General features: G+C 32.5%; 1 protein-coding gene across 3 annotated transcripts in view; it reads left to right on the top strand.

Moving 5' to 3' along the window:
- Positions 1-21,839, top strand: part of LOC118187314 (pre-mRNA-splicing factor 38B-like) — a 74,856-nt gene extending 53,017 nt beyond the window's left edge. For all 3 annotated transcript variants that reach the window (XM_085807675.1, XM_085807676.1, XM_085807677.1), the window contains 2 exons: positions 17,672-17,857; positions 18,602-21,839. In XM_085807675.1, coding sequence (XP_085663801.1) covers positions 17,672-17,857; positions 18,602-18,914 — 499 coding nt within the window. In that variant the 3' untranslated portion in view covers positions 18,915-21,839. The remainder of the gene's footprint in view (positions 1-17,671; positions 17,858-18,601) is intronic.
- Positions 21,840-23,686: the final 1,847 nt, after the last annotated feature.

The following is a 23,686-nucleotide window of genomic DNA, read 5'->3' as shown; positions in this document are numbered from 1 at the left end:
AGTCCAAAGACTTTGTTAGTAATACGTTAGCACCAATTTGTGTTCATGTACTCAGACCAGCATTGTGGAAGCAGGCCTAAATTAAAATTGCTCAATTAGATTTGGCTTTTATAATTAGCAGTAATTGTGCAGTTTATATGTATGGTAATTACTTCTATGGTTAATATCTAAAGTGTAATTATTGTATATAATGTGATAAACTCTTTTCTCTCATTCTGTAATTCATTTATCAAAATACCCTTTTATAAGACCCTACGCAATTTTAAAACAAAAATGTAACCAAAAAAAGATGTTATTTTTGAGTAGGTATAGGATTTCTTGTTAATAGGTTGTTGTAACTACTTATATTGTTTCATGTGGTTTCGGTATGAAGTATTAATTCATAGGTAAGTGATGTTCACCATCTGATATATTAACACACACATATAATTTATTTATGTGTGTAATATAGTATTTTACAAGAATTATTAGGCATGTGCCCTCAACGATCTTACGCTTAACACCTGAGTTGCATTCCTAATGATAAGCTTTTAAGTTATTCCAAAGATAGGATGCTGTAGTTCAAAGACTGCAAATGGCTGGTGCTTCATAACATCCTGCCGATCCATTATCTGCAAATTCATTAAGCCTTTAATCAATATCATACAAAAATTACTTATCAATTACAATAATGTTTAATAATCAATATTGCAATTAATATCAATACCATATAATAAAAATAATGGCTGGTGCTATTGCACAACATACTGCCTCCATTAACTGCAAATTAATCAAGCCATTAATCAATATCATACAAAAATTACTAATCAGTAAGAATAATGATTAATGTCAATATTGCAATTAATATCGATATCATATAATGAAACTTAACACAATATCGATATCATATAATAACTCTACTTCTCGACAAACTAACCTGAGAACACATACAAGGTTAGAACGACCTTTTCACGGCTTTTCACCCTGTTCTTCAAATTATCCATATTCACCAAACCGCCTGCGAAAATTCAATTTCTCCAATTCACTGTGCATTTAGCAACCTCTTGCCAAATCCAGCATATTTTTAAGTATCAATCTTTTTATGCAATGAAGCTGCAGTTGGAGTTGTTAGTTCAGGGTAGCATAAAATGTAGGACATGTTATTGTTTTAATCTATATGAAATTTTTCACATTATCTAAATGCAACACATATGAATTTGAAGACATTTAAAACCCGAATCATTACTTAAAGCTTGAAATGGAAGAGCTTCTAGTTTGGGTTAAATTTTTCCTAGTTAAAAGTAAAATATATAAATTTAGAAAATCTAATAGTAGGTAATTTTCTCTTAATTTTTAAGAGTTTGCACAGTTTGTTTCTTTCAAGACAGTGAACCAGGGGAAAATGTCAATTTTTATTTTTAAAGATGTTAATTTAATTTTAATTTGTGATTATTTAAATACTCTATATTTTATCGCAGACATCATAAAAATTATATCCTATATTGTCTCCTAAGACACATTTTCTTCCTGTCATGCCAAGGCAATCACCCTCCTACAGTGCGTCTTATCCTATCTTTTTTTATTACTCTTTAAAATCATATAAAAATACTAGACAGTGAGATGTTCAGATTACAGGCTTAACGTCTAAGCAGTTTACCTTTAAAAATTTCAAAACTTAGAAAAATATTAAAAACTTTAAAACTGTAGAATAAACTTAAAAATTAAGAAGCAAATGATCTTATACCAATCAGTTAAAAAAATATAACATTAAAAATGTCTTTTGTTAATTATAACAAAGCACAAATGTTGATAAGAATTATTAAGTCTCGAGAAAGACATCACATCCTTGAGACAGAAACCCTTGTTCCTTCTACCATAGTTAGCTTAATTCATCAGTACTTCCGTGTTGGTTATGTTAAGGCATTTGAATATAGCAAAGCACTCAAGAGCTATGTGTCTAAGGAGTGAGATACATTTGTGGATTACTTTCTTAAAGAAATGAGCTTGTATTCACATTGCACTTGGGAAAAACCATGAATCCAGTCCGTTCGCTTAGGTTGAAACAGTGTCGAACTGTCAGTGTTCAGCAATCTTAACCATTCAGCTACTGGTGGGACACATTCATATTATTATATAATCTAAGGGATGTTAGCTTGTATTTATAGCTGTTTATAGTTCTGCCTTTTTTTAAGTTTGTGGCTTTTAAACGGCTTTTGTATTTTTAATTTGTGGCCCTGAAAAGGGCTTTTTTTTAACCGAGATATCCAATCCCGCTAAGGTTATCATTTGAAGAATCTGACTCATCAACACATTTCACACACTCAACGATGTTCTTCACCAGACAATCTAATTTCCATATTTTCTCCTCTTCTATTAACTGGCGTACTCATTTAGCCCATTGGATAGGAGTCACCAAATCAATTCCTTTCTCAATCAATTTATGGACTTCATTCTTTTTGAAAGTTCAGTTTTTGGATGCTAGATATCCTTTTGCACTACTCCATATGAGTTCAATTGGGTTCAATTCGTAATGATTGTGGTAAACGAAGTACAGTATGTCTGACTTCAGCAGCTATAGCATCTAACGATGCAATTCAAATTGCTTTTGAAATTTAGATACGAGAACTAAAAGTTCTGCTTTCAACATGTCAGCTTCCCAAAGAATATTTTTTTCTGTCAACTAGAGCTGAATGACTGCTTTCCTTGTACTTGAAAAAGGAATGTTTTCAGACAAAGCGCTGTGAAAACTCATTATCCAAGACAAGTTACGTGGTTCGGTTGCAAATTAGGCTGTAATTTTTTTTTTCAAACCAGTTTTCATAATCTGAATTCATTTCCCCGTGGTAATCTCCTTTCTTTTTCTTAGCTTCGAATATATCACATGTTTCAGGAATACATCCGTTTTCATTACCAGCATGAACAACTATACACCACGAGCCTGAGGGAGCAATTAAACCTGTTGAAAGGTTGCTCAAAAAGTCTGTCTTAGCACTTAGTTGTATCCTCCCAAATTTTGGTTTCTGGATGCCCAAAATTCTCCGAAGTTTCATCAGCATAATATATTCTCCTGCCCTGTGAATGATGTTTTTTCTTTCTCTTAGATATCTGTGCCTCCAGTATTGAATATTTTCACATTCTGTAAAATTGGCTATCGTTTTCATTTTCTGTATGCAAATCCTAAATCATTTATCATTCGTCCTACTGTGCGAATGGATATATTTGGCAAATCAGCTTCATAAGTTATAACTTTAACCACTGTTAGCACAGTTAGAATTTCATTCCGTAAAAAGAAACCATGAACTTTCCTTTTGTTGCCTAAGTTGACTCATCATATCATTTGATTCAGGTTTGCTGAACGACTTTCAGAGGTAATTTTTTACTAGGAGTCGAAAATCCGCCATTTTCTTTCAATTCAGATTTTGTGCAATTTATGCTTGTCACAGAAACACCAGTCGAATCACCAGCAAAAGTAACAATATTGTTATCGGATTTATTGGGAAAATGCTCCCTTAATTTGATGAAAATATTCCTAATGATAATCTTGCGGAACTGCACAGTGGTTTTACAGCTTGATGAGGTTGAAAATTATATACATATGTCAAAGATGATGCAGATGCCATGACAGTTACATTTCTGCTCCTTCCGGTCTGTGAATGGATTAATGAATGCTTTAATTGCTTTTCTCATCGAGAGTGGGGTGAGGTCCGGGCTGCTAGAATTTGCAGTTTTGCCAATAATGTCAAAAAATGGGATGTCTTCGTGCTGGTCATCGAATGATTGATACGATTTAACAAATTTTTAATTAAAAAGCTGAACGCAACATAATCTATCAATTCACACATTCCCCCCCTTATGTTCTCTGTTCAGCAGTGTTCTTATTTCACAGCTTAATTTTTATAATATTACTTCTCGAAATAGTAGAATTATATTCTTCGGCGAATGCATATACTTTGTACTATATGCAGTGTTTTCAACTTAAGTTGACCTGTAGTATAGACAGCAACAAGGATAATATCAAGTTCTAAATGAAAGTTTAAAATTCAACTTTCAAATTCTATTGTATTGGCACATAGCAGTGGCTCTCAAAGAGTGTGCTACTATGCTTTGATGTCAGTATCTAAAAGAGCTTTGAACATTTTAAAATAGTTTTCAGCATCATATATACATGAAATGTTTTTTTTTCCCTCATTACAATCAAGTATTAAAAAAAAATGGAATTCTTGTATTGAAAAAGAAATGAGAGTCTCACATTCAAATTTATGCCTAAACACCGAAGAAATTGTTAGGACATATCAGGTTCGTATTTCTCATAACCACCAGAATGAATAAACTTATAAAGTATGTTATACAGTACAAAGTCCGAAATCCAGACGTCCATTATCCGGAATGATCTAAATTCCGAACTTCAAAACCACCAAGAACGCTTTTCTTGTAGGCGTTACGCATGCACATTTGATTTTGATTCTTCCCTCCACACATAACAAAACATCTGGAGAGTCCCGATTCTTAATTTCACTTTGACACTAAATAAAATACCTTGTTATTGAAGAAACAATCATTTTAGCATAAATTTCTATGATCAGTAATTTAGTTCCGTTGCTGCATATCTCCTTGGCACTCATGTCAAACCGAAACATTCCACATAAATCATTGATCTGGCGCCCAACCTAGTGAATCATTATTTATTATACTTTCCTTTCATCACTGCATGTTTATCAAAACATGACAACTTGAGTAATGAGTCATGTAGCAATGCCTAAACAATTTTTTTGTGTTAGTAATTGATAAAGGAGTATGTAACCTTTTATGTTGACATTACGCTTGGCGATTATTACAGATTTAAGTTAAATGTACTAAAAAATGTTGGCGAGGAAAAAATTGCCAAAAATTTCATTCCATATGCTAAAAATAGATTTTGTTGATGATACTCATAGACCTAAAGATTACATTTAGGGCTATTTGAATTAAGGATAACTGATTTGTTATTCACATAAACCCAGAATCAGCGTCAGGGTTCGTATGGCCAGAGTCACAGAATTTAGGACCCACAGATACTACATCAGGCGGTAAGATATCTAGCGCTGTCCCTCAATAAGGCTTAAGTATATGTGAGAATTTATTTATTCAGAACTCTGATAAGCTTTAAGCATGTGAAAGAAATAGACATAAGTATAATAAATAACTAAATTAATATAATTCAAGCTTAAGTGTCTTTGTGCGATAGAACAAGATAAAATTTAATGGAACAACTTGTGATTAGTCCAAGCTCATGATGCATAGCTAAATATGTGTAGTGAAGGAGAGCTAAAATTGGCGATGATGGCCACTAATTTTAATGGTTTTCGGGTATCGCAAAACAAAGGTGAAATTTTCCAAGTAACGGATTTTGTAAAGAAATGTAAAGAAGCGGTAATAAATGAAGATGATATAAGTTTTTCATTGTGATGCCAATGCTTCTCAATTATAAATCAATTAATGAATGGTGAAATGTGTAGTATGTATGCTTCTAGATCCAAAAAATACCGCTACCGGTAGTGAACAAAGTTACTGAAAACAAAAATATTTCGGTTGACAAGTTAGTCGGAATTCCCGAAACAGCAGTTATAGGACTTCAGAAATGTAACTGAACAAGAGATTATGTCTGTCTGTAGAATTAAAGAGAAAGTACAAAAAATGAAACAACTTACATTGACAGAAATGTTTATAAGGTAAACAAATTAATATTAAGTTTTGTTTTTTGTAAATTTTGACACCCTTTACATCATAAATACTTCATTATTTTAAAAATCATGATTTCATATTTTTAGTTTTATAATTTCTACATTTACTAGATTTAAACTGATGATCTAATATCTGGAATTGCCAAAGTCCTGACGAGTCCAGATTTCAGACTTTGTACTGTATTTTATTTTTTCCCTCGCTACTTTTTTTTTTCTGTAATTGACTAGGTTATTATAACCTATTTCTGTGAAATTTTTATGTTGTATGTCTACAATTTAATTGCACCCTGACTTCAAAAAGTTTGAAACCCATATAGTTTATTCTGAAGACACGATAGATTCTGTACTGATTCTACGATTCTCGGCTCACTGTAATCTTCTACTCCTGATTTGTATTCATCATACAAGGATGCAGCCATGTAAAATCTCCAAATTAATGAAAGAAATCTTTTCTTAGCATTGTTGTAACTCTTTACTAAATTATCATTTATGTTTCCAAGGAAGTTGAAATGGCCTTCTGTAAAGGTTAAACTTGATTGGAAACTTTAAAGAGCAGCACCGGAAGTGGATCCATTAAGGAATCATTACAGTTCCATTAAGGAATCATTACCGATTTCTAGTTAAAAGCATTTTGGGATTCAAATTCGTAAAAGGCTTTTAACTCAGTGAGCATAAAATTTTCCTTAAGAATAGTATTGAAAACTTCGGCAGATTGATGCCTTGATGATTAATGTTGTGATTGGACAATGAGACCATCCCATCATTGTATCTGTTAACATCACCTGCGAATTGAAGCGTGTTTTAACAGAAAATTTTCCCCAAAATTATCTGATCTTATTAGAATGTTAATTTTATTATTATTACATTCACTTTCTTCATAATCAGATAATTTAATATTCAAAGATTGGATCTGTTTATTTAACTTTTAGCTAGGAACAGGGTTGCCACGCTACCTGGAGAACCGGGAAAAGTCAGGGAATTTAAGTATTTTTGTCAAAATCTGGAAAAGTCGGGGAAGTTCATACAACGATCCTGCCAAAAAAAGCGATTTTTGCGCCGACGTCGGAAGAGGTAACTTTTTTGGCTAATTATGTATCACGTGAGTGTCATTTGGGTAGCTGGCATAGAGCCAATTTTCACAGCTCCAATTTGATTGTCTTTCAGAAAGGCAAAGCAACTTTCCCGCAACTTTTGGTTTCCAATATTCTCGAGAATCGCATGTGCAGTGCATGAACTAAAGAATGTACCCGTTCTCGTATAAAACAAAATGGGTTTAATCCTAGTATACGGTACCATGGAGGTTAGAATCAAAGAATATGTATTGTAAAGAAGGAAAACCTCTCTGCAACAGACGTGGCTCCGGCTCCGTTCCATTATAGAGGGAAAACAGCTGTGCATGTCTGATATATCTGTTGCCAAAGCTCGAAACCGGTGTCGAAGTTCAAAGGTCACGTTATCAAGAGTTCATAAAATGAAGATCGTTTAAAATTTCTTTAAGCACTTGCGCTAAAAAGACGTGCAACGCACGTCAAGCTGCTTTTGTCTCAAACCGCGAGCGACGTGCACGTCGATAAGCATTTATCGCAAAAATGAAAATAACGGGGTGCACACGTCGCCTAACAACAGGATTGTTTATTTCTCGAGTTACAGCTGTGGATTGCACTCTCAGATGCGGAGCGGCGTAAAATGAGACACTTTACCGCTTGTTATATTGTAGCGCACGGCACCGCAACCGTGAAGTTTAGTCTTAGTGCAAGTGGTTAAACTCTAAACAAAAAGAAATATTTTTTGGCGCAAGTAAATTAATTCATGGATTAGTTATTTTCAGGGAAAAAAAAAACTACGAAAATCCGTTTTTAAAATTATTGCGAAAAATCCAAGAAGAAACGTCCTTTGATAAAACGTTTCTTGGATTTTTTGCAATAATTTAAAAACGGATTTTCGTAGTTTTTTTTTTTTTTTTTTTTGTCAAAGAGCGTTTCTTCTTAACACGTGTTTCTCAATTTCCTGTACACATCGCGGAGGGGGAAATTCTGGCTGCCAGGTTCCGTCGCCAGATCCCCTGGCAAATTTTCCCTCCGCATTCTAGCGGCGTAATAGCATTTACTTGTATGGAACCTTTTCTTCTTTACATAGACGTTCTTTGGTTAGAATAATAATGGGATTTGGCGACATCTTGATGCGCAGTAAACGGGTCATTTTGGTCTTGGCGACAATTTTCAAAATCGTGCCAAAGCCTTACCGTATACTAGAATTTTACCGCAAAATCTTTTTAAACCTTTTTTTTTTTTTTTTTTTAAATAAGTGCCTTGCCATTTTGCAGTAAAATAAAAAAAAATAGTAATCAGTCATCGAGGCTAGCCATGTAATATAACTATATTCGCTAAAATATCGTTGATTATTCTAATTCAATTTTTAAGTAATTTTTTTATGTTACTCATATAATTTAATGTTGTTTCTTCCCTCTAAATTTATTTATTATTAGTAAATAATATTTCCAAATTTCAGGAAATTTTCTCTGGCATAATCCTGAAATTAATTATAGCAGTATGATGACATACCATCACGAAATTTAATGCACATATTTTTTCCTTATGTATGCTGCGAAATAAATATAAAATACCTCAGTTTATTAAAATAGATTTCTTTCTTTCATTTAGCTGCAGAATGTCTGCAAAAAAAAAGCCTTACTTTATTCCAGATTGGGAGGATTCTAATCTCAATCTTCAGTGGAGAAAACAACAACTATTATAATTATATTTGTGTTTTCAAGTGTTAAGGTGCCTTTTAAGAACATACCTCACGCAAATTAAATTTACCTAAAATCTAACCTAACTATTTAGCATTGCATTGTGATTTATAAGGACCGGATTAGCCTCGTGTTGAACTGGTGATGATCATGAGTAATAATTAAATAAAACATACATTTGTTATCCAATATATATATCTTAAATTTTATTAAGTTTCGTAAGTGGAAAACTAAACAAAATTATCAAACAAAGTATACCAAGAATAATTAAGAATAAATGTCCTCTGGGATTTATTGAATAATTAAGTGAATTTGCTACACAATACAAGTAATACCATAATTAATTTACCTCTTAGCACACCCAACGTACATTACGCGGATAGATTGGAATTTTCTTGAAACACACCTGGAAAACCTGGAAAAGTCAGGGAATTTCATTCTCCTGTTTGAGTCGCAGATTTCTGCTGATTCTAATGCATATTTGATTGTCAAACATTTACTTTCATTTTCAGTATTGTATAACTGGAATTGAACCATCAATCTTCACTATAGTTATTATTACCAAAAATGTGCGAATTCATTTTTTCTTCATTTACAGTAGACACATCTAATTTCTTTGATAACTTTTCATGAATAAATGTGTGCTCAAATGCGAATCAAGTAAACAAACTTTCATTTTGATTCCTGTGCCAAAAATAGTGGCCCAAAATGTTTGCAAAAAAACAATTTGTTTACCATTTGTAATTTCTTTTCTGGCACTGCTGATGGTAGTACTGTTTCAGAGTTATTAATAGGTTTAAACTGTTCATTTAGAAGATAATTGATAAGCTGATAAACCTTTTTCCTTAACAGTTTTCTGTGTTGTTGCTTTTTATTTTATACATTACATTCAATCTGAACTAAGCATAATTTTTTACAGCATGATATTTCTTTTAACATAAGGAACATCTACCATTTCTGTTAATATCTTCTTTTAATTTATTGCAATCTTCTGATAAATGATCCATTATGCTATCACAAAGGATGCATGTATTTTCAACAAATGTGTATAACACTGCAGTAGCTGATGGTTTCTTCATATTTTTATTTACATGTTATATGAAATTTTCTTTATGTTGTCTCTTAGTGTGAATATATCTAATATTTGTTAAACGAAAGGTTTGCTGCCTAGATTTTTACAAACTGTTTTAATAAATCCATTATTATGTTTTCTTTGGCATTATGCAGTTCGTTAAATTTTAAGGCTGTATCACTGTGATTAAAATCAGAAAAAGTAATGTTCCATAAGTGCTTGGCTCAATTCGAAGGCTTTTTAAAGGCTTATAATTCCGTATTAACATGATCATGAATATTTTTAATGACATTATATCTTTTGAATGCATGCAAGGTGTCGGATTCAATAACCTAGACGTACAGATATCTATGTATACTTTTTTCTACCAAAGCTTGATTTTAATATCGCAATTGCCTTTCTGTAATTTCTTGGAATAAGTGGTAACTTTGCAATGGAGGTTTCAGTGTCATGTATTAAATATATTTTTAAATCATTAAATCTCTCAACATCATTTAGAGATTTGTTATCTTGAATATTAGCTTTAAGTTGGGCTCAGAAATTCGGCCTTTTGTTTAATTAACTCGCTGTTAAATTTTTGAATAACTAAATGGGGGCATTTAACTTGAAGAATTTGAAACCAATAATGTTGAGTTAGAAAGCATCAAATTATCCTACACTTTTAAGATATCTGTTTAGGTGCATTTTTCAAATTAATACCTCTTCTTTATAATTTTCAATAGATGTTCTTTTCTGGTTCACATTTGTAATATCCTTTTCTATTTCTTCATTTAATTATGGCAGATCTTTCTCTCTTTTAATACTGAAAGCAATTCTTCTTTCAGTTCTTAGTTCTTCTAATTTTTAAATAATTTTCATTCTAGCTGTTCTAAATGCTGTTTGCATTTTTATATTCTTCTCAAGTCTATCAAACAGAGAAATTTCATTTATCTGTATTTTGCAAATAATTCTTACTTTATATCTTCTATTGTCCTGGAATTCTAGGGGTTTGTGCACCAAAATTGTTGGCACTACAATAGTACTGTTTCACTTTGTTTCAATAAGAAGTATTAATCCAGAGGTAAGTGATGCACATTTGGTATTAACACTCACACATATTTATTTACATACAGTATTTTGCCGTTAGTATTATGCTTAGCACCTTCATAATTGCATTTTTAATGCCAAGTGTTCAAAAGTATTGCCAAATTTGGATGCCTGAAGCACTGTCTAATAGCTGGCACTTTCAATTAATAACATAGGTCTTTGTTTATAATAGTACTGTGAAAAGCCTCATTAAGCATGATCATTCTCGGCAATTTAGAATCTGTATTTAAAATGGAAAGTAAAAGTAGATAGCAGGTATGGACAATTTCTTAAAATGTTACTGTGGATTCTCCCAATTCCTATCCCCTCATCCTTTTAAGACTTATCAAGTAATCTGTAGGGTCAGTTTTCTAAAGAGGAAGTTTGTAATAAAAATTAGCTGAAAGTTCAGCAGACTTCCTGCGGGACTACCATTAAGCAATCTCTATGCAATTTTATATGTGAAAAAGATCTAAGCTTTGGGAGTTTAGAGAGTTATGAAAAAATGAAGTTTGTGTAGCAAAGGGGGCATGTTGAGAATATTATAGAAGTAGTATTAAGTTTCTAAATGTAGTTGCTAGTGTAGGTAGTTTATTAAAAAAAATATGTAAAAGTTAATGGCAAAATTTGCATTTGTTTGACAAAATTTGCATGTCTTCTGTCTAAACAAGAAACATTTTCAAGTAAAATTTGAGAAAGTTAAAAAAATTTAATTGTATGAGTATGTTCAAAGTGTAAAAATTATCTAACACCTACAGAACCATATATTATTTTGAAATATTTCTGGATAACCTGAAATATTACTTAAGATTTTCCCCCCCCCTTGTCTTGACACTTTTTATGAAATATTTTATAATACCAATAGAATAAAAATAAAATTAGGCACTTCATACGATATTTAGTGATGCAGTAGCTGAAAAGTTTGATTTTTTAAAAATATTTTACATTAACCCTCTTGCTGCGCATCCCGCGATTTCCACGGGCAACGTAGAAGTAGCAAAATTTGCGCAACCCGCGATTATCGCGGGGATACGTTTTTGCCGCCTATTTAAGTGTGCAACCCGCTCTTTCCCCGTTTATGGTTTCATTTCGGCTTTTCTGTAATGTTTAATTGTTTATTTAGATGTCGACTAACAGATGGCGTTAGTTGTCCACGTTTCTGCGAAATATAAAAAGAATTTTTTTTAGCATTTTGCGCGCGCTTTTCAGAGCTCAAAGATGTCTGGCAGGAAGCGTTTCGCGAGTGATATGACCTATGTTCCTGACGATATTTCCGACACTGACAGTAGTTCTGACTCTGATTCCGAGTATATTGATGATATTTATAGAGGAACTGATAAAAATTTCTCGGATTCCTCTGTGGATAGTGATGAATCTGAAAATTCATTTTCTATTCAAAACGCCCGACAGTGGTGCAAAATTGATATTCAAAATATTCCACCAGCTCCTGCTTCATTTCCTTTTATTGGCAATCTCGGACCAAATTTCACTATGGCAGATGATGCAACTGTTTTGGATTATTTTGAACTTTTTTTTGACGATGTTATGTTGCAAATAATAGTAAAAGAGACCAACAGATACGCTCAGCAGTATATGAATAAGCGAGTTCCTAAAGAAAGATCAAGGTGGAAAAATTGGACAGATATGGATGAGAAAGAACTTAATTATTCTTTTCCGTTTTGTTTCTCCAAGGAATTGTAAAAAAGCCTAAACAAGAATATTATTGGTCCAAACGTCACATATTGCAAACACCTATTTTTCAACAAGTAATTCAGAAAGATAGATTTATTTCGCTGATGAAGTTCCTTCATTTTACAAATAACGAAGAGTTTGATAAGGATAATCATCCATGGCCAAAATTAAATAAAATTTATGACATCATGGAGCATCTTCGAAACAAATTTCGAAATCTTTATATACCAGATAAAAATCTTAGCATAGACGAGAGTTTGATGCGCTTCAAAGGCAGACTGAGCTGGAAAATGTTCATCGCGAAAAAAAGAGCAAGATTTGGCCTTAAGTTTTTTGTGGTCTGCGAAGTGGGAACTGGATATATTGCAGACTTTCTCATATACACAGGTAATGGAACTGTGTGTAACCCGAAATTTTCAAATTATCCAGTTTCCACTAAAATTGTTCTGCACCTGATGGACAGATTCCTGGGCCAAGGTTACTGTGTAAGCATGGACAATTACTACATGTCTCCAAAGTTAGCAGATATTTTAACTTCAGAAAGAACAGACTTATATGGAACTGTAAATAAGATGAGGAAAGACCTTCCTCCAAATTTTGCAAAAGAAAAAATCCCTAAAGGTGACGTCCTTGCTTACCAAAGGGGTAAAGTTATAGCTGTGAAGTGGCAAGATAAAAAAAGTGTTTTTCTTATAAGTACAGTTCATAATGCAAGTTCCCGTTTGGTGAAATGCAAATCAAAGAAAACTGTACTCAAACCAATTGTTGTTTGTGATTACAACAACACGATGGGTGGGGTTGATTTATGTGACCAAGAAATGTCATATTACCCCACCCTCAGAAAACAACAAGGGAAATATATAAAAATTTTCCGACAATTCATGGACCAATCACTGTGGAATGCTTATATCCTTTATAAAAAGGATAACCAATTACAAAATATAACGCTTCTAGATTTCCGTTTGCAAATTATTGAACTAAGCATTCAGAAGTATTCAGATAGAAATTCCAGTGTTCACTCTAGATGTAGTTCAACTCTCAATCCCATGAGGCTAACTGCTCAACATTTTGCTAGCCATATACCCCCAAATCCCATCAAGAAAGAGCCTCGTAGACAGTGTGCTGTCTGTTGTTAAAAAAAAAACTGAAAGCGGAAAAAAAATTCGAAAAGAAACGCGAATTTGGTGCAAAGATTGCGAGGTCGGACTTTGCCTCGAGCCTTGTTTCGAAATTTATCATACAAAACTTCATTTCTAATAAATGTTTTGTAAGTATTTTGCATATTTTCATTAGTATATACTTTTTACCTTTGTATTTCATAAAATAAATCATAATTTAACCAAAATTGATTTTCAAAATTTTGCTTTTTTATCATTATTCTTCAATTTCAATATTCTGACAACTTTTTTCTATGATCTAATTCTATATTGAAAAAAAACTCTTTTACAAAAAATTTTTGTATATTTTAAGTCTAAAATATATGTAGATTTGAAATATGTAATAAAAAAAATGCGCAATTTTTGAACCTATTTTGATAAAAAAATACACAGCGAGAGGGTTAAGATATTAAGTATTTTTATTACGGGTACAACACACTTAAAATTTGCACTGCTTTTTCAGAACATAATGTATAGGTTAGGTTATTTAATTACGGCGAAGCCTCGAAGGCTATCTGCCTAAGGGAAGGGGTGCCTTTGTGGAGGCCTTTCTAAGGAAAAGTGGCTCGTATACACGTACATAATATATATCAGTATTTTTTGTGCGCGAATAATAAATGGTAAATTAATTCAGAACTGACCCCTCCAATGGCTGAGGTGCTAGAGAGACTGCCGAGTACTGGTAGTTTAACTATGTTCTGAGCCCAGTTGAGTGATCAGACCACATGTGTGTGTTTTGTGGGTTTTCTCCCTGTTTAATGTGAATATGAGCCAGTTTCTTTCAGAAAGTTCTCCAAAGGCATATAACTCTTGCGCTTTGCCGTATTCAAATAGCATAATTTGAAATCGTATTGTGTATTCAAAATGTGGCTGTGATAATAATCCAACATTCCTGTAAAGCTTTCCTCGTCATTTGACCGTGGTTTTGGTAAAGGATCTTTGATGAAATTGCACAGACTGTAGTTCATAAAAATCAGTATGATTATTAGAAAACAAGGTGATGGACTGAGTTTTTTGCTGATATGGATGACTGGAAATGTGCCAGCCCAAATAAAGAAATTTTGTTATAAATTGAATGTATCACATATACTGGACTCATTGAAACAAACTGTTGAAATAAAATGTATAGTGTGCACCTTTTGCAGTGAGCAAATTATTTCGATGTAGCTTTGCTCAGAGCAATTATAAAATTGAAAAGGTTTTTGACATGTGCAGTGAGTGTATCTGTGTGTGATGATTACTCATGCCATGCTTATTTCTTTATACAGTGCAAAGTCCAAAATGCGGACGTCCAACATTCAGAATGATCTAAAATCCAGACCTCAAAGTCCATTACCAACTTTTTTTAAAATTATATTTTGTGTGTGTGTGTGTGCTTTACGCACATTTGATTCCCCCTCACTTCAGCACTGAATAAAATATCTCGTTATTGAAGAAACAATCATTTTAGCATAAATTTGTGTGATCAATAATTTGGCTCGACATCTGCCTCATACATCTCAAACCAAAACATTCTACAGATACATCACTAATTTTACATCCCTGATGCCAACCTGGCGAATCATTATTTATTATATTTTGCTTTCATCACCGCATGTTTATCATCACATGACAACTTCTTGAGTAATGACTCATGGAGCTGTCTAAACAATTTTTATACATATTAGTAATTGAAAAATAATATGGTAACCTTTTATGTTGACATTACGCTTGATGATGATTACAGATTTAAGTTAAATGCGCTAAGAAATGTTAACAGGAAAATTTTAACAAACATTTCTTTCCATATGTTTAGATTTTGTGCTTTCCATAAGGTTGATTTTGTTAATGATGATCATAGGCAGAAAGATTACATTTAGTGCTATTTGAATTAAGAATAACTGATTTTTTATCCGTATAAACCCAGAACCAGCGCCAGAGTTCATATGGCCGCACCGGCTGGCAGAATGTAGAGAAGACAAAGGGAGGGGCTTGGTAGCAGAATTTAGGAACCTCAGAGAATGCATCAGGCAGTAAGATATCTAGTGCATGGCCTTAAGCTTAAATTGTTCCAAACAGGTGTTCTGAAATAAAACATATGTGTGATAGCAGCCTTATGGTATGTGAAAAAATTTAAAGTAAAATATAGTGTTGCAGTAATTCCAAGTTTAAATTATGGAGATGAAGTAATGTGCAAAGCTAGTCCTCATGCAAGTGATTGTTATGGAGAATGCACAAGCATCCTGAAGCCTTTTAATGACAGTATGCTTATCACTACTAGTCTTAACCCCTTCGAGCCGGGTAGCGAAAACGCGCGCTTATCGCAGAGGCCAGCAGTGTCTTCCGCGAGCGTCTCTCCAGGGCCGGGGCTTTTTTGCTACTAAGCGTAAATCCATGAAATTTCCGAAGTATCAAAGCATTGTTTAATAATGCTCTATAGAGTATTTAAACGGCTTATGCTTTATAGATATTTTTATATATATACTTTAATTACCTTATTTCTTGTTTAAATGCATATTTTACACATTTTATTTTAATTACTCACCATTTTATGACTTTTAACATTATACATCTGAAAACTAAATATATTACTTAAAGTTCTCTTTTCGTATGAAAAATTTTAAAACAGGGATCTACACACAGTCCTACGTTACATTCCTTGAACTCGTAATAACTCATTTGCCGTTTTGGAGGATTTTTCCGGGAATGTGAACAAACGAAGCATCGTCGTCGCATTTCTTATCAGTCTCTTCTGAACAAAGTTTTGAAAAATGTCTTTCAGCTAATCTTTCAGAATCATTATCTGAAATATTTTGCATCATTTCTGCTATTTCATGCTCTGTTAAACATTTTCGACGCTTCGACATTGAAACGGTAAAAACAGAAAGAATTCACGTCTAACAAGATCTAATTATTTTCTAAAAACTGAACTGTAAACCGAAATACTCAACGCTTTAGCACATATAAAACTTCTACTTACAATAAACAACTACTACGTGCAAATAAAGTGCGATTTAAGGAGACGTCATAAATCACGCCATTCGGAAACATTTAGTTCCCCGTTTGTTTATATAATCAAAAACACGTGTATGTGAGTCATGCTTCCCTCATTTCGAGTAGAAGGTCTAATGTACATGTATCTGAAACCATATGGACATACAGTGCCATCTTGTGGCAGAAATTATAGTTTGAAAAATGTTCCAAGGTACTGGCACAAATACGTGACAGTCGGTAGTAAACGCAACAATGCTCTGGCACGCCTGCGTGTCGGCCGGTAGATAAGTGTGTTCGTTGCTGGCACATATACGTGATAGTCGGCGTGAAGGGGTTAAAGTCTCGATTGCCTGTCTGTCATGTTTGTAATATTATACTTACAAAAAAACAAATATAAAGGTATGCATAAGCTTGAAATATGCCTGTTATTCCTAAGTAAAGAGTGGAATATTATATAATTTGAAAGTGATTAATAATGAAAACTATGAAACATTTTGCTGATTGTTCTTGTTTTAAAAAACTATTTATTATGACATCTGTCAGATTAAAAAAAAAACATAACAGTTTTGATAACTTTGACTTTATGTTTTTCTTATTTTTATAAATTTATCAGAGCATGTAAACCATTATTGTACTTATTAGCTTTCAAATGGGCTTCACATTCAAAATACGGTACACCCTGTTGTGAAGACCATTCTTCTAAGATGACCATTTCTGAAAGGGACCAGCATTTTCAAGAGCATAAATGAACACTAGTTTTCCACCTCTCTTGAAATAGTCACCAATGCCATTTTTCTTAGATGCAATTTTCCTTCATACCTAGTTATCTTCGGTAAAAATCATGGCATGTAACTGTGTAATCATGCAGACAGTGCAAATTTCATACAAAAATTGGAAAAGAAAGATTATAAACAAAATATGCTAAAAGATATGACCTCTGATCTGGGAAATGTTATGTTTGCAGCTTTTAATTCTTAAAGTGTGCAGTTTATTAGAATCTCACTACACTTATCGGTTTTGAAATGTTAACAGATTAGTGTATATAGTGTTTATAAATAAATAATCTTTATAATATAATAATAATAAAAAAAGGATGTAAGGTGTCTTCATTGTTTGAATAAACAGATCTTGTATATGTTATGCTTCAGAAAATTTTGCAATGTTTTTGAGAAAGGATTTTAGAAATTGAGATTTTTAATAGGCATATCAAGTATAAAAGCCTTTTCTTTATGCTGTAACTTGTAACTGAATTTTTTTCTTCCAGCTCTGTGCATTCAGAATCAAAAATCAGAGATTCTGCTGAAAACATAAAAGAATCTGGATTTGAAATAGATGTAGCTGAAGAAATTGCAAGAGAAAAAGAGCGACAAAGACGAGATCGAGACAAACATGGGAAATCATCTAAGCATCATCATTCATCTGAGCGACATAAAAACCATTCTAGCCATAGGTAAATTATTTTTTCATTGGTGTTCTGAAATCATTAGATCTATGTAACATAATAGTGCATTTGAAAAAATGTACATTTATAGTGGAAAAATTAAAGCCTCAGCCATACTTAGAAATATGAAGGTAGAGTAACAGCTGATTTGTTGATCCTTCTTTATGTTGTGTTATAAAAGCACAATCTCAAATAGCAGACTACTTTAAGTTGGAAGGTGGTTATCCAGAAATGCTCAAATAAAGTTTTTAAAGGGAGAGGCTTATTCTTGCTTCTGCCTTTAAGAAATTTGTATTTTCCCCATCATCTTCATTTTATGCTGAAGTCTCATTTTTCTGTTTCACTGTGGTCTTAAATATTTCATACATAATGCTTAAAAGCATGAACTATGTTATGTATTTTATTAATATTGAGGGACTCCACCTTTTGGATCATTATTTTTTAAATTGCTACTTTAGGTCATAATACACGTGTGCAAAATTAAGAGAATCTACAAATTATGAATTATTTTAATGAAAAGTATTGAACCAAATGTACTACTAATTATGCAGTTTCAGAGATGTGTATATGTCTGTATGATGTAAAATTCTCCTGTCTGTGATTGTTTTATAAAAGCATGCGAGCAGAATTTTTTTAATACATTAAGAATCCTCAAATTGTTTAGTTTGTAGTGTTTTAAAAACATAAAGTAATGCATATAATAAAGTATAACTTTGTTAATAATTGGTTTTATTCTTTTTTAATTTCATTTAGAACTCGAAGTAGAAGTCCATTGGATTCAAAAACTAACAGAGAAGATGAAACAAGAAAACACTGGTCGAAGCATCGGGAAACGGACAGAGTTTCTGAGCATTTTAGGCATAGAGATCATAGCTCCCATCGCAAAGACAGTGATTTAAATTATGAAAAGCTTTCTAAGGAAAGAAAACATCCTCACGATTCAGATTCTGAAAAATTTTCTAAAGACAAAAAACATTCTCATGAACGAAAAAGAGATGTATCTCATAGCCACAGCCATGACAAAAAACATAATCATGGTCATTCACGGAACAAAAGCAAATATTAAATATGAATTACCCTAGGATTTTTTAAAAGAAGACACAAATATTAAATGTTAATATCAGTTATGGCCTCTTTTGTAGTTAAATTCATTAATCATTTGTTATAATGTTACATATACAGGGTGACTCAGAATTTATCATCAGTATTTGGTGTGGAGGTAGGGAATAGGAAAGGAAGGAGATTTCACATAGGAAAGTATGGGTGCAGAGTAACGCATGGTGGTGTAGAGAGCACTGTGTGTTCACAACTTCCATACATAAGCACAGCTGTTCGACATGTGCAGCCAGTCGTCATTCGACTAGGTGACTGTGCAGAAGTAACATGAACCGGTATACATGGAATTAACTTGCAGATATGCATATAAATGCCAGGCATATTCCAGAAGGTCCAGTTGTCCATGCAATGCCATGGTGAGTCATGCATTCAAGCACATGGTCAGCAGTTCAAGCACCTCTTGTAAGTCTGTAAAACCGATGCAAAGAAATGTTACATGTAAGATAATGTTTTTTCCTTTACTATTTCCTTTTTATATGTTCTTTCCATAATTGAACTGGGGTCATTTTGCCCTACTACATAACACATGCACTCATGCATTCCTATGTAAAATCTTCTTTTCCTATTCCCTACCTCTGCACCAAATATTGATGAATTCTAAATTGCCCTGTATGAAAAAAAAAAAAAAATGTGATTTACATGTGAGTTTACATGACCACTCACTGTACTTTTAAAATATTTGTTTACCAGATTCAGTGAAAGCTGATAATGACTGCATGAGACCACAGCCAGGGCTATGTTAATGATTTACAATTAATAATTTTGCAACTGCTTTTGACTAAATTAATGTGCGTTTACTGAAAATAAGTGAACTTAAAAGTTGATAATTCACATATGTGAGAGGTTTCTCTTCTGTAAAAAAGGCATACAACATATTTTTAATATTTATTACAGAACTATTATGAAATACAATTAATATTCATATTCTGCATCAGCTGTCTGCATAAACAGGAATTATTAGCTGGTTACCTTTGGTCCACTAACTTGCAAAAAATCTTAGCAGTGGCACCACTCTTATGCGAGATCACATACACTGAAATATTTTTGATGCAAAGTTGAAATGTATCATTGTAGGCTTCCCATCTGATTGCAGTTGTTCATCCCAGTAAGAAACCTCCCAAAGCTTCATCTTGATAAGGACTTTTGGAAGGTGCACCCTGTTAAACACCACATTTTTAGAAGGAATAGTTAGGTGAAACTTGTTTGGTTTTGAGAATAAGCTTTGGATAAACCCTAGTTAAAACCTAATAACTTTCTATATTAGTTATTTCATGTAAAAATCTGAAAAATAAATGAATTTTAACACGTATTGTGCCTTATGAACTTGATGTACCATTACAAAAACAGAATTTTTGGTTCAGATGAGGATCTGATCTCTAGTGTTACTGTGCAACCTCTTTTGCTTGTATTTTTTCATTTTTCAAATAAAGCAGCATTTCAACAGCAAACTTATTTTCAGTTTCATTATGCATATCATTTGTGATGGCATTTGAGTTTGATGTTCTTTATCAAAATTGAGGAAAGCAACCAGCTGAACAGCAGATTTGCATCTAAAGCAAGTGTTTAAAGGCAAACTGGCTGATAATTTTCAGAAACTGTTTAAAAAGTAACTAAGTTGTGTTACAGCTCAAACAAATTTGAGTTCCATCACCACTAATAATTCTGCAAGGAATTCTATATTTTAATAATACTTCAACTAAGGTAATATCTTATTTATTAGTACTGTCTGTCGTTGGGTAATGAAAGTGTTTCTATCCATTTAATGACATCATTGGTTCTGAAAATTCTTTTTATCATTACTGTCTGAAAGTAGTCCAAAAAGTTCTTTAAGAAGGATTCCAAATCTTAAGTGAGGCATAGGGATTTGTATTAGTCCAGCTAATCTTTTGTTTGAAATCTTTTATATTTTAACCATAAATGCTGTCCTTTAAATGCTTGTAAACAATCTGATCAATATAGTCGATTCCATTTTCTGGTCACCTCTTTTTCTAGATCACTTACTTCTTTTCTCACTTTATTCCATGGTGGAAATGAAACTGAAAGATTGTCTTTTATATTCTTATGCTGTTTAATGAGCTAATTGCACCTGGATGGGAAATTCCCTCGTTTTTCTTATGCAGTGTATGTAGCCTGCTTCTTTCAATTTCTATTAGATTTTCTTAATTTTATGTTAGCACATTTGTTTGGCACAGATGACTGGTGTAAGCAGTTTTTCAAATTAACCATCCAGCTCCTTAAATCTCGGCTATTTCTTGGTGCAGACCAAGAAAAGAGTAATTTTCATTGGCATCTGGAATTCTAATTAATATTTTCCTTCATCTATTTCAACAATCATTTATATTGTGTAGCATTATATAAAGGACTGTTGACAATTGGCTGTAGTAATTGTCAGATTTGGGTTCTGAAACTACTGCCATTTCTTTAAATTCTAAAGCTACTTCTGGAATGACTGTGTTACATGCATAGCTATTAAATGATAATTCATTAAAATAATATATTGTTTTAAAACCCATTATTTAAATGTAGTTCAAAACTTAATGCAAAAATCATTGAAATACTGTTATGCAGCTCTGGCTCTTGATGATGATGGAATGCCATTTTCCGAGAAATGTTTAAAATAAAAGTCCTGCCTGTGGTCTTCTAAAAAATGTCTTTGTAAATATTGTTTACAAAATATTGTACCAAATACTTCCCAGGAAGTTGGTGTAAATATGCTGGGTATGATTTTATAAAATCAAATTTATTGTAATTTATAAACACTTTCATAATTTCAACTTTGTACATTTGATGGTGGTCATATGATCTGCAAACAGGCATTTGTAAATAATGATGAATGCATAATTAATGGTGAATAAAAAAAATCTGCAAGGACTTATTTTCATGGTTGTGAACATTTTACTCGACTAAGAAAGTCGCTGTAAATTTTTTATATACATGTGATACAAATTCATTTTATACATATTAGTATTACATATGGTTATTTCATAAATTTAAATGTGTTGTTTTTCAACAAATTAACTGGATCTTTTGTATTGTTTAAATCAGCAGTCTGTAATCAATTTTATGAGTTCTGTTCTCAGGTATTGCTTTTTCCCCCTGCTTCTTTCTAAAATTGAATGGCAGCATGAGGAAAGTGAATGCTGAATTGCTTTTCATTTTACAGTTAGAAGTCAAATCCGGATGTCCAGCATCCAAAATGAACTAAAATCCGCATCACCAGCAACCTTTTTTTAAAGAATTTTATGCTTTATGCTTATGCATTAATATTTTTGTATAATAAAATATAGACATTGCACTTGGTGATGATTGCATACTTCAGCAAACTGCATTGTGAAGAGTGGTGTGTGTGTGTACGAGGAGAAATTTAAGAAATCTCTTTATATACAAAAAATAGGTTTTTGTAAATGATATTAATAGGTCAAAATATTACATTTAGTGCTATTAGAAGTGAGAATAATTGATTTGTAAATCTGTTAAGTCAAGACTAGTGCCGGAGAATTTTCTTTTTTATTTTCGAAAAGCACTGAGCAACAAAATTAAGGGGGTGAAACTTTTAGGATTCAAGCAAGGCACTGGGATATAAAAATTCTAGAATTTTGGGTGGCATTTGGCAGCAGAATTTCAGACATTCAGAGACTGCAGTGGATTGTCAAATGTTTTGCATTGGCTATGGCTAAACCTTAAGTATATATGAGAATTAATTTATTCAGCACTGAGATAAGCATGTGTTGGAAACAGTTGTAAGTATAATAAATATCTAAATTAATATAATTCACACTAAACTTCATCAGTGGGCAGTAGAAACAAAATTTAGTGGAACAACATGTCTTTAAACCAAACCAAAACTGCAGGAAATGGTCAAAAGTGTAAAACATAATTCAGACTTAATTTCATCAGTGTGTGATAGGAGCAAGACAAAATTTAGGTGAGCAACATGTCTTAATTGCCAATTGTGCAATACATACCAATAATAGATAGCAGATGCTAGGTAAGTTTTATGATGATAATGGCAAATTTGAAGGTTTTCAGATATTGTAATGAAAAAGGAAAATTTTCCAAGTAATGGAATTTGTGAAGAAATGTGGAAAACGCCTTATAAGTGAGGATATAACACAAGTTTTTCGTTGCAATGCCAAAACACCAAGCAAACATCAATCAACTGGTTTATGGCAAAATCTATAATATAATTCTAAATCCAGAAAATGTCAGTACTGGTAATTAAAGTGATAGAGAAGTTGTTGAAAATGAAGAAAATTTCTCTTGACTATTTAGTGGGATTCTTTGATGCAGCAGTTACAGGACTTGAACAATGAAACTTTGTAACTAAACAAGAAGTTATCTAGCACCAGAATTAAAGAGAATGTATTTGCATAAAAAAATGAAACAAATTGACGTTGATAGAAATGTGTGTTTAATAAAGCAAAATTTTTTTTTAAGTAAATTTTTGATTCCCTTAAGGTCATAAATGTCTCATATTTCATAAATCACTATTCATGCTTTTATTTCTGCATCTCCTCTTACTAGATTTAAAGTGTGTTCTAACATATGGAAATCTAATACAGTGAAATATCGAAAATCCACCAACTCCTGAAATCCGCATTGCCTCTCAAAATATAAACATTCAGTTGATAGGTTCTGGGAACCGCAACATTGAGTACGAAATATCGAAGAAAAAAATACTTACCGAAATATAATGGGTCATAATGGAAATACCAAATTATT

The sequence above is a fragment of the Stegodyphus dumicola genome, chromosome X1 (assembly GCF_044657685.1).
Source record: "Stegodyphus dumicola isolate Sdum_Otavi_A_Nest chromosome X1, ASM4465768v1".
In the NCBI taxonomy this organism is placed as follows: Eukaryota; Metazoa; Arthropoda; class Arachnida; order Araneae; family Eresidae; genus Stegodyphus; species Stegodyphus dumicola.
Note: the sequence above shows the minus strand (reverse complement) of the source record. Positions and strands in the feature narration are given on the sequence as shown.